This window comes from Dasypus novemcinctus, chromosome 20, assembly GCF_030445035.2.
Source record: "Dasypus novemcinctus isolate mDasNov1 chromosome 20, mDasNov1.1.hap2, whole genome shotgun sequence".
NCBI classification, from domain to species: domain Eukaryota; kingdom Metazoa; phylum Chordata; class Mammalia; order Cingulata; family Dasypodidae; genus Dasypus; species Dasypus novemcinctus.
Window position 1 is genome coordinate 32,529,380 of NC_080692.1, and position 10,093 is coordinate 32,539,472.

The 10,093-nt window shown below is 33.1% G+C and overlaps 1 protein-coding gene across 1 annotated transcript; it reads left to right on the top strand.

The window, feature by feature from the left end:
- Positions 1-725: 725 nt before the first annotated feature.
- On the top strand, positions 726-9,037 carry LOC101438360 (NKG2-A/NKG2-B type II integral membrane protein-like). The gene is made up of 6 exons (XM_004468245.4): positions 726-945; positions 1,370-1,453; positions 2,065-2,118; positions 2,623-2,774; positions 7,993-8,093; positions 8,412-9,037. The coding sequence occupies exons 1-6, from the start codon at positions 759-761 to the stop codon at positions 8,521-8,523; spliced, it is 690 nt and encodes a 229-aa protein (XP_004468302.2). The 5' UTR covers positions 726-758; the 3' UTR covers positions 8,524-9,037.
- Positions 9,038-10,093: the final 1,056 nt, after the last annotated feature.

Here is a 10,093-nt window from a genome sequence, read left to right on the forward strand (position 1 = left end):
TTATGGCCTCATATTTTAGCCATTAAATCTATTGCCAATTACTTCTTTTAAAGAAATCTTTTAGTTATCATTTTTTTAATGATAGGGCCATTATTCTTTAGGTTTTGGATAAGTTTAGTGTGTCATATAATGTTTTCCATCATACAAGATATTTCCTTATTTTAATAATTTTTCAGAACTGTCCACCTATTTATTATTAAGAAAAAGACCACATGATAATGCCTCCTTTATAAATAAATGTTTATCACTAAGTTGAAATAATTTAGAGCAATAAGCTAGTATTTATGCTAACTTTCCAATTCCCATCTTTGAAGCACTTAGTCTTTAATCATCCTTGGATTTCAAAACAGGTGGAAAAATTGATAGATCATTTGTTTCCAATACAGCATTTTAATTATCACACATATTACAAAAGAAATAAAATATTTCTGTGGAATCTGACTTTAAATAATTATATTCTTATTTATGAACTTCTCTATTGCTCATTAAAATTTTCCATATCATTTCTCTAGCCAATGTTTTTCTGTCAAATGCAGTATATCTAAAACCAAAATTACTTATTCCACCACGAGTTGGAAGCTGTAAATACAAATCAGAACCAAAACTTTAGGTTTTACAACTGCAAAATGAGCACTAATGCTTAGCCCCGCCCATCTCCCCAGGTTGATGTAGTGACCTTGTCATTATATTCAAGGTATGTTCCTTTCTCAAGCACAGTTCTCACAGAATACAATCCCTCACAACATTCAGCTGCAAAGATGAATAACCAAATAGTAACTTACTCTGACGTGACTCTGGCCAAGGACCCAAAGAGACAGCCTATCAAACCTAAGGGCACTAATTGCTCCATTTCTGTCACTGAGCAGGAAATAAACTATGTGAAATTAAACCTTCAAAATGCTTCACAGGAGCTCCAAGGAAATGGCAAGAATTTACGCTGCAGAGGTAAAACATTTAATCCATCCTCAATAAAATGGTGCTAGGATGTGCAGTTGCAGAGAAAGGAAAGAAAGGTAAAGCTGTAGACCTGGAAAAGGTTTAGGGATTAGGCTCACATCAGTTTTGTTCTGAGGATCAGAACTTGAAGTGGAGATATGATGTTTTGATATGAAATCTGAGCAGTAGTTTTACTCAGGCATTGTAGATATTTGTAGTCTTTGATGAACAATCACAAAACATTATATTTACTGAAAATGCAATGGTATATTCTTAGAGAAAAATTGTAATAGGAGATATGGTTTTGGGGTCCAGAGTTTATGTCTGTGCCCATGCAATAGGTTCTCTTGCATGCAAATCTTCTAAACATTGGCTCAGTCTTTCTTTCCTCAGTGTTTCTGTTTCTCTTCTGCACTTTCCCCCTCTCTTCCAGGGAGGCTGACTGCTGCGACTCTGGGACTCCTATGGCTTGTCTTGACGGCCGCTGTTCTGACAGTGGCAGTCAGAGTGGTTCCCTGTAAGTGCTTTAAAGGTTTTTAAAGACTTGGAAGTGCCTCTAAACATTGCATATTATTAGGAAATAGAATGCTAATTTTAATGTATTTAATCTGTGTTTGCTTAAACATGGCAAATACAGATGCCTCATCAATGTGGACTAATTGTGGAAAGATTATTCTCAACTTTTCAAAAGTATTAATAACAGAATGATTGTAGGAAGTATTTGTTTTTAATTCTAAGTGTGTGTTTGTATGTCATCTCTCTTTCTAAATATATAAATATAATAGTGTTTATATATACTAGTGTATTTGTATTAATACATATCAGCTTTGATCTCACTTCTCGAAGAATTGCATTGAGACTGAAAAAATTATTGAGAAACAAAAATTAATATTTGAAAATAAAGTTAAATCAAATACTTTAATAAATGGTAAGGGTTGGTCCATTAGATTGTCAGAATGTTTTTCCCAGAACCTTCACTGCTTTATTATTTTTTCTTGGTAAAATCATTGTTAATATATATTATTCTAATTGTAATAATACACTGGGATCCTAACTAAGAAACTAAAATTATTATGATTTATTTGCAGAAAATTTTAATCTTTATAAGAATTACTTTAATTTTTCCAGCTACTGTAATACTGGAGCAGAAAAATTCTTCTTTGGTAACAAGAACCCAGAAAGGTGTGTAAAGTTCAGATATTAAAGGTTACATTTTTTTCTCTAATTTAGGCCATGCAGAAATTGATAAAAGTTTTTTTGGGGAAAACACTAAAACTTGGAAATAAATTTTCACAAATACCATTTATATGAGAATATTTCTTCTTATGGAACAATAAGAAGTATTCATTTAAAATCACTGTAACTTCCTTTTTCCATTTTGATCAAATTTCCTATTGATATAATGTAATAAGCAAATAATTTTACTCACAATAAACGTGTTGTTCAGTGATTTCAGGACATGTATAGGATGGGTTTTTCTTTGTTGGCTTCAGATGAGTAAATGGACTAGAGGTTGGGAGGCTGAAACTTTTGTGGCCATGTGTATGATTTTCTGTATTTTGCTTTATATGTAGCAGCATGGAATGCTGCATTTATCTCTCTCTCTCTTATGCAAATGTATCATTTAATTTTGATTTTTTTAAAATTCAAATTGTTTCTGGATAGTAATTTATAATCTTTCTTCAGCATATCATTGTGGTCGCTGTCCTATGGAGTGGTTTACATATTCCAGCAATTGTTATTACATTGGTATTGAAAGAAAAACATGGAATGAAAGTTTGATGGCCTGCACTTCTAATAAATCTAATCTGCTTTACTTAAGTAATGAAGAAGAAATGGTAAGATTTTAATATCTTTATAATCTATAACATACAAAAAGAAATATATGTTGATAGAATAATAAGTATTTATCAAGAAACGTTGTTGATACTCTAGAAGATTCCTATGTAACGTACAGAACAAAGTTCTGCCTACTTTATAAGCTTCTATTAGCGTCTTACTTATTTCAGTAAGGATTATGTTTGCAGGATTCATCCATATTTTTGTCTGGCCATATGCTTTATTTTTAAGTCTATGCACCTTCTATTGTTTGAATTTAGTATGTCATTTATATTTTTATACCATTAATGTACATTTGCTCATTTTGAGTTCTTAATTTTCATGAAAAATAATGCTGCTATAAATGATTTTTCCCTAAAATAAAGTTTATTATTAATTTTACAATACGTAAAGCAAACTACACATATCATAACTGTGCAGACTGTTCACAAAGTGAATGGCTCCATGTAATTCTTAATATAAAATAAATCAGTCAGTTAAAGAGCTAGAGGTGAACAGCCTCCCAGTGCTCCTGCCCTTTGTCTGCGCTCATCTCTTCTCTCCTCTACTGTTCTTGTCCTGACTTTCAATAATCCAGATTCGCTTTGCCCTTGGTGAATATAAATGGAATCCTATAGTATGCATTTCTGTGTCTGCTCCCTTACACTCACATATGATATTTGTGCAATTCACCTATATTGTCTCAGCGGTAGTCTGTTCATTTTCATTGCTGTGTTATGTGAATGCAATATTTTTTAATCCATTCTGTGGAAATTTAGGTCATTTCTAATGTTTGGGTTATGAAATTAGTCTCTGCATATCCTTGATTATGTTTTTTGTCCACATATTACATATAGGCATAGGAATGAAACTTCTGAGCCATTGTTATATATGTATTTAAAGATTGTTACATTTTACAAACACACACTCTATCCTATATTATCTGAATGTGTCAGTTGTCCATGTCATCTCAAACTTTAGCATTGTGAGGAATTTTAATAGTAGTACTTCTGAGGTTATATAGCAGTGTCATTTAGACAGTAACAGGCATTTTCCTGTTTACAGTAAGAATGAAGATTTTTTGATATGCTATTAGCCAGTAGGATGTTTTCCTTTGTGAAGGTCCATTCCTGTCTCTTGTCCATTTTCCCTATGCAGTTATTTGTCTTCTCCTCTCAAATTCTTGATATATTTTGAGTCAGCTCTTTCTTGATTTTATGAGATACAAATAGCTTTTTCCCCCACTTATGACATATTTTTCATCTCATAGTGAGTCTTTTCATGAAAAGGATTCATTCATTCATTCATTCATTCATTTCTTTTTGAAAACATTGAACATTTCCACCACCCCAGAAATCTCTTTTATGGTCTTTTCCCATCAAATTACCCACTTCCTGCCAGGCAACCTTATTTTGACCTCTGTCACCATAGATCAGTGTCACCTGTTCATGGAATTCATAAGAATGGAATGACACAGTGTGGGTTTTCGTGTGTGATTGACGTCCTTTATCAAGTGTAATGGATTTTGAGATTCAAACACAACGTTTTATCAGAAACTGCAAGTCGTAATAATGCATAGAGACCTTTGCTGATTTTATTTAATTTTTGTACCTGTCATATTTACATATTTAGATGAAAACCCATCGTGATGTCAGGAATTGCACTTTAGGATTTTGCTCTAGGATTCTAGATCTGGAAATTTATCTCTTCAAGGTCAGTCCAGGCAAAGCCAGGGTGTAAGCATGTTTATTTTTCGTGCCTGACCAATTTGCTTTGGCCTCCCGGAGCCCCTCCATTTTCCCTCTAGTGTCCCAGGTAGGGATCACCTGATTCCCACAAAAGGTCTATTTACTTAATATTTAAGGAGTTTTGTCTTCAAAGGGTCTGTGTGTTTTTACCTCTGCTGGTAAAATTCCAGGTCTGTAGGAGAGTTCTTTAGGCAGGAAGTCACACATCTCAAAGCACATCATTTAGAATAGGGATTGGCATACATTTTAAGCAAAGATCCATATATTTTGGGACTTTGCAGGCCAATTCTGTTGCAACTCTGCCATTGTGAGTACGGAAACAGCCATAGATACCACTTAATAGTGTGATGAGTTTCAATAAAACTTTATTTACAAAAAGAGGCACTGCCCTCAATTTGGCCTGTGGACCACCATTTGCCTGCACCTGATTCAGGCTATTTCCTGCTTTGCCTACTCATGGGGTTAGTCTTTTACAATAACCCCATCAGAGCAGACTAGAGAAAATTAATTCTCCAGATGACCAAAAGCTGAAAGGGACCTGAAGACACACCTGGTACAATCTCTCATTTTAATTAGGACACAGGATCTCAGAGTAGAAACTTTTCAGGGTCACTAGGAGTCAGTGGAAGAGCCCTGACAGTTCAGCATTCCCAAGTCTGCAATGAGGGCTTTTTGTCCTGCTCAGTTGTGACAGAAAGGATCCACTGCCTCAACCATATTATTGAATTGTCATTTGGAGTACCTGTTTTAGCTCACATGTTTTAAAGCAATAAGGAAGGGAAAAAGAGAGAAACAGAAATAGACATCCAGGTGGCAACATTCTTAAACCTCAACCAAAGGTCAACTAAGAAAGGATGAGAGACATTTAACAAATAAATTAATTGGGAAAAAACAGATATTGAGCACCCTACCCAAGTAACTGATTTAAAATTATAAGTGTATAAGTGTGAATAAATGATAATTTTTTAAACTCAGGAAATAGATATGTCATTCAATTTATTCTCCTTCCTTCCGTCCCACTTCCCTCCCTCCCTCGCTATTTCCCTCCCTCCCTTTCTCTCTCTCTCTTTCTTTCACATTCATTGGGTGTCTTCTCTTGAAGACACAGTGAAGGATCAAAGCTCGTTAAACAAAAGAGTTCCTGCGCTTACAAGGCTTAATCTGGAGCCCAGGAGACTCAGGAGCCGTGTCTGAGTTTTGTAGCCTTGGAGGATAAAGCAGGGTTTACTTCACAGGGGAGGTGGTATTTGAGCATTAATGTCTATATACTCTGTGATGTAGGTATAATGGTAAAGGGTTGTGGGGGAGAGAAAGGGTATAAAAAGAGGGCAGTACTGCTGCTTGGCTATGTACTGAGTGATCGGTGAGGGAGTTAGTAGTAAATGCTTAGCTCCAATTAGATTTGTGGAATGGCATTGGCTCAATGGATGAGTTGTTAAAGAGATACCAATTTTCCCAGCCAAAGCAATTAGGACAAATTAACAAAAGTGCCTCACTTTGGGAGTGTGCCTTCAATTCTTTATAGGTAACATGTGGTTCACTGAGGTAAAGCATTCATTTTCAAAGAATCAGGAAAGCAAAACTTAATTCTTTTAGAACTCTGAAATGTTTATAGAAAAAAAAAACAAAAAAACAAACAAAAAACACCCGAATGAACAAAATTTATTAATGTTAACATATTTCAGTTTATTACTTTGAGAATATTAGTGCTTTTTTGTACATATTTCATAAATTAATTGAATTTCATGAAGAAAATCTCCTATATTAATCTGTAGGTTTTTCTTTTCCTTTCTCTCTTTTATTTTTTACCTTTTTCATTTCAGTGTATAATCTTTTTTATTTATCATGCTATTAACTGTATTTATCATGCTATTAACTAGAAGAGAACTCAATAATATATCAGTATCTAATTGATGGAGCATAATTTATAGCAAAGATTATCATTTCTCTATTCTTTTCTGTGCCCCCTTTATTATAAATTATGTGTGTGTGTGTATTTCTGAATACAACTGTGTTTCACCATTCTGTTTTTTTCTTGCACCAGTACCACAAGGATCAAATTACTAAAGCTTCTGAATATTGACATTCAGTAGAGTAAATAATTCCTTCAAAATTCTTTTTTAAGAGTATTTTGTTACACAGGAGGTCCCGGGTTCAGGTCTCAGTGCCTCCTAAAAACGAAGACGAGCACACAGTGAACAGACACAGTAAGCGTGAAAAACCAAGGGGAATAAATACATGAATCTTAAAATAAAAGAATACTTGTTAGTTAATTCTTTAAACCTCTATATAAATATATTCACACAATTATGCTGTGACTTTATTGAAATTTTAATCAATAGCATAACTGTTGAAAATTGGCATCTTTATGATATTGTGTCTTTTTTTCCTCTCCCCTTCCCCCCCACCCCAGTTGTCTGTTCTGTGTCCATTTGCTGCATGTTCTTCTTTGTCCATTTCTGTATATTTTGTCTTAATGTAGTTTGCCATTTATTTTTCTCTCAACACTGTTTTCTAGTTTTATATAGAAGCCTTGCACATTTTTGTTTGATTGAACTCATATTTTATATTTACTTTTCTATTGTTGCAAATATATCACACTACAATTGCTTTGTATACATTTATCTTGCATCCAGCTATCTTGCTAACCTCATTTTTTATTATAATAATTTGTGGATACATTCATTTGGATTTTTTACTTATCCATTTTATCATCTATAAAATCTGTTTCAGTTCTTCCATTCCAATTTATTATTTTATTGTTTCTTTCTTTTTTTCCCTAGTAAGGTTGGCACTGCTTTAGATATGTCTGGCAAATGTTGATGTGCTTTTATTCAATTTGACGTTTTTTCTAATTTCCCCTGTGACATTCTTTTTGACATCTTGGTTCAAATTTTTGTTAATTTTTGAATTCTAGTTATAGTCCATTATATTCAAAGAAGATACTTTTTATTATATCAATTCTTTAAAATTTGTTGATTTTTTTCAATCCAGGATGTGCTCTGTCTTTGGGAATGTACCACATACACATGAAAAGAATGGGGAGTCCTTGCTGTTGTGTGGAGTGTTGTATAAATGCCAATTAGGTCAAGATGGCTGATGGTGTAGCTCAAGCCTTCTATGTACTTAGGGGCTTTCTGCCTATGCGTTCCTTTAAGTACTTAGAGAAATGTACTAATGTGCATTTTAAATTTTAGTAGGCAGCCACCCTGTTAATGATTAGCATGCAGTTCCTGAAATATATTTTGGCTGTGGTTCTGATGGCATGCATGTTAATTTTCAGGTCTTTGGAGTACCACTTTGTTCTGCTTCATTTATATGGTGCTACTGGGGTTCCCATTAGTTTCCACTGGTGCTGCCTGAGAGGCTGGAAGAATTTCCCCAGGCCAGGTCACCTGATGCAACTATGAAAGAAAACAGTACCTATATTTTAAAAATAATAATGTCATCTTAATGATTATTTAAATGGAAATCCTTTGTTTTCTGATAGAATTTTCTGAAGTCTCTGATATCTATCTCATGGACTGGACTCCACCGTAAACACAGTGATCAACCATGGCTCTGGGCACATGGCTCAAATTTCAGCAAAAAGTGAGTTTTTCTAAATGATGCTATATGGAAGAAGAAAGGATGCAAAAAAAAAATTCAGAAGAAGACTATTAATGCATCTGTTTAAATTGCATTATAGACCTCATAGAAAGATATTAAAAATGAGTGAATTGTAATAGTCATATAAATAACGTTAAATATTGAGTACTCATTGCTCAAAATAACCATTACAATTATAAGCTAAAAAATGTACATTACCCATTTTATAATCCTCTCTATTACTGTTACATGCAAAATGACATTGATTCATGAATTGTTCTCATAAAATATAACAGAATTATTCATTTTTCACCACAACAGGATAATGGTTGCATCAAATGAAAAATGTAACTGTGCTATGCTACTCGCAGATGGCCTTCAATCAGACAGTTGTGGATCTTCAAAATTATATATTTGTAAGCATGAGGTTTAGAGTTAAAACACATGAGTTCACGAACGGGAAATAATGTTACGTTCACAAAAGTCTTACATGAATTACATCACTTGCTCTAATATGAAAATATATTCAAAAGCTTCACCAAAATATAATTTACACACCAAAGAGTGCAGGGTGATGAAAAAATCTAAATTCAGATAATGATGATAATTGCAAACTCTGTGACTATATAAAGATCCACTTTAAATGGTTGAACAGTGATTTTGTCTGGGACTGCATTAATCTTTAAAGTTATTTGTCAAGATTTGTCATCATTACAGTGTTGACTTTTCTGATCAAAGCCATTATATGTATCTTTATATATTTATGTTTTCTGTTATTTCTCTGTCATATTTTATGTTGTTCTGTATTGGAATTTACAGAAATAGAGCTGTCATATTCACACTTTTGATAATGGCATCCTTATTTTTTATATGTCCTTTTGTAAATTTTGTTGCTATGAATAGAAATATAATCCAGGTTTGGATATTGATCTTATATGCAGAGATCACTGATTTTTGTATTAATTCTAAAATTTCAAATATAGATTCTTTTGGATTTTCTACATAATCAGCTATATTTTATCTATAAGTAATCACACCTTTGTTTCTTCTTTCTGGTATAATTAAGTTTGCTATGTATTTCCCCCTCTTATTCCCTTTGTTTTTTGTTTTTTGTTTTTTGTTTTTTGTCTATGTTTTCTACCCATGGGCTACTTGAAAATTTATTGGAATTCCATTTTAACTTCTGTGTAGTGTTTTTATTATATCTCTTTGTATAGCTTTTTTGTGGTTGCTATAGGTATTACATTACAAAGCATAAATTATCACAAACTACTGCTATAGATATTTGATTAGATTGAGTGATAACAATTTACTTCCCTTTATGTCCATTTACTGAGCTCTGTTTATAATATAATTACCTTAACTATTTCCCCTACATATATTATGAACCACGAGACAATATTATAATTTACTTTGAGCATCCAACAAAATTTACAAAATATAAAAATAAAATCAAAGTCTATTGTATTTAGTCATGTTTTTATTTTTTTTGATTGTTGTTTTCCTTTCCTAATTTCCAAAATTCCTTCCTTTAGGATTTCCTTTCTGCCTGAGAATTCCCTTTAGCCATTCTTTTAAAGACCTTCTGGTGGTGACATTTTCTGAGTTGTCATTTATTGTGAGAATGCATTGATATCATTTTCAATTCTAAAGAATAATTTCACTAAACACAGAATTCTGAGTTAACGGTTCTTTTCTTTCTACCCTCTGAAAACATTGTTCTGCTTCCTGCTGTCCTCTATGGCCCCAGATGTCAATTTACCATCTAACTAGTGTTGGCCTCACCATTCCCAATCTCATGGTTCTAGGTAATAACAGCATTTACTTTTACTATACCTAGTAAATAATGATTCTTGCTTGTTCTTTTATCCCCATTATATCAAATCTATTATTTTCTGTGCAGGTCAAATTGTCTACCTAAAGTACACAAATCTGACCTTGTTAATCCCTCAATTAAAAGTCCTGAAAGGTTCTTTATTGACTATGTGGTGCTACTCAAGCAA

Coding starts and splice junctions, on each gene's coding strand:
- LOC101438360 (XM_004468245.4), top strand. CDS start 759: ATGAATAACCAAATAGTAACTTACTCTGACGTGACTCTGGCCAAGGAC. Junction 946..1,369: donor CAAGAATTTACGCTGCAGAG/GTAAAACATTTA, acceptor CCTCTCTTCCAG/GGAGGCTGACTGCTGCGACT. Junction 2,775..7,992: donor TAAGTAATGAAGAAGAAATG/GTAAGATTTTAA, acceptor GTTTTCTGATAG/AATTTTCTGAAGTCTCTGAT.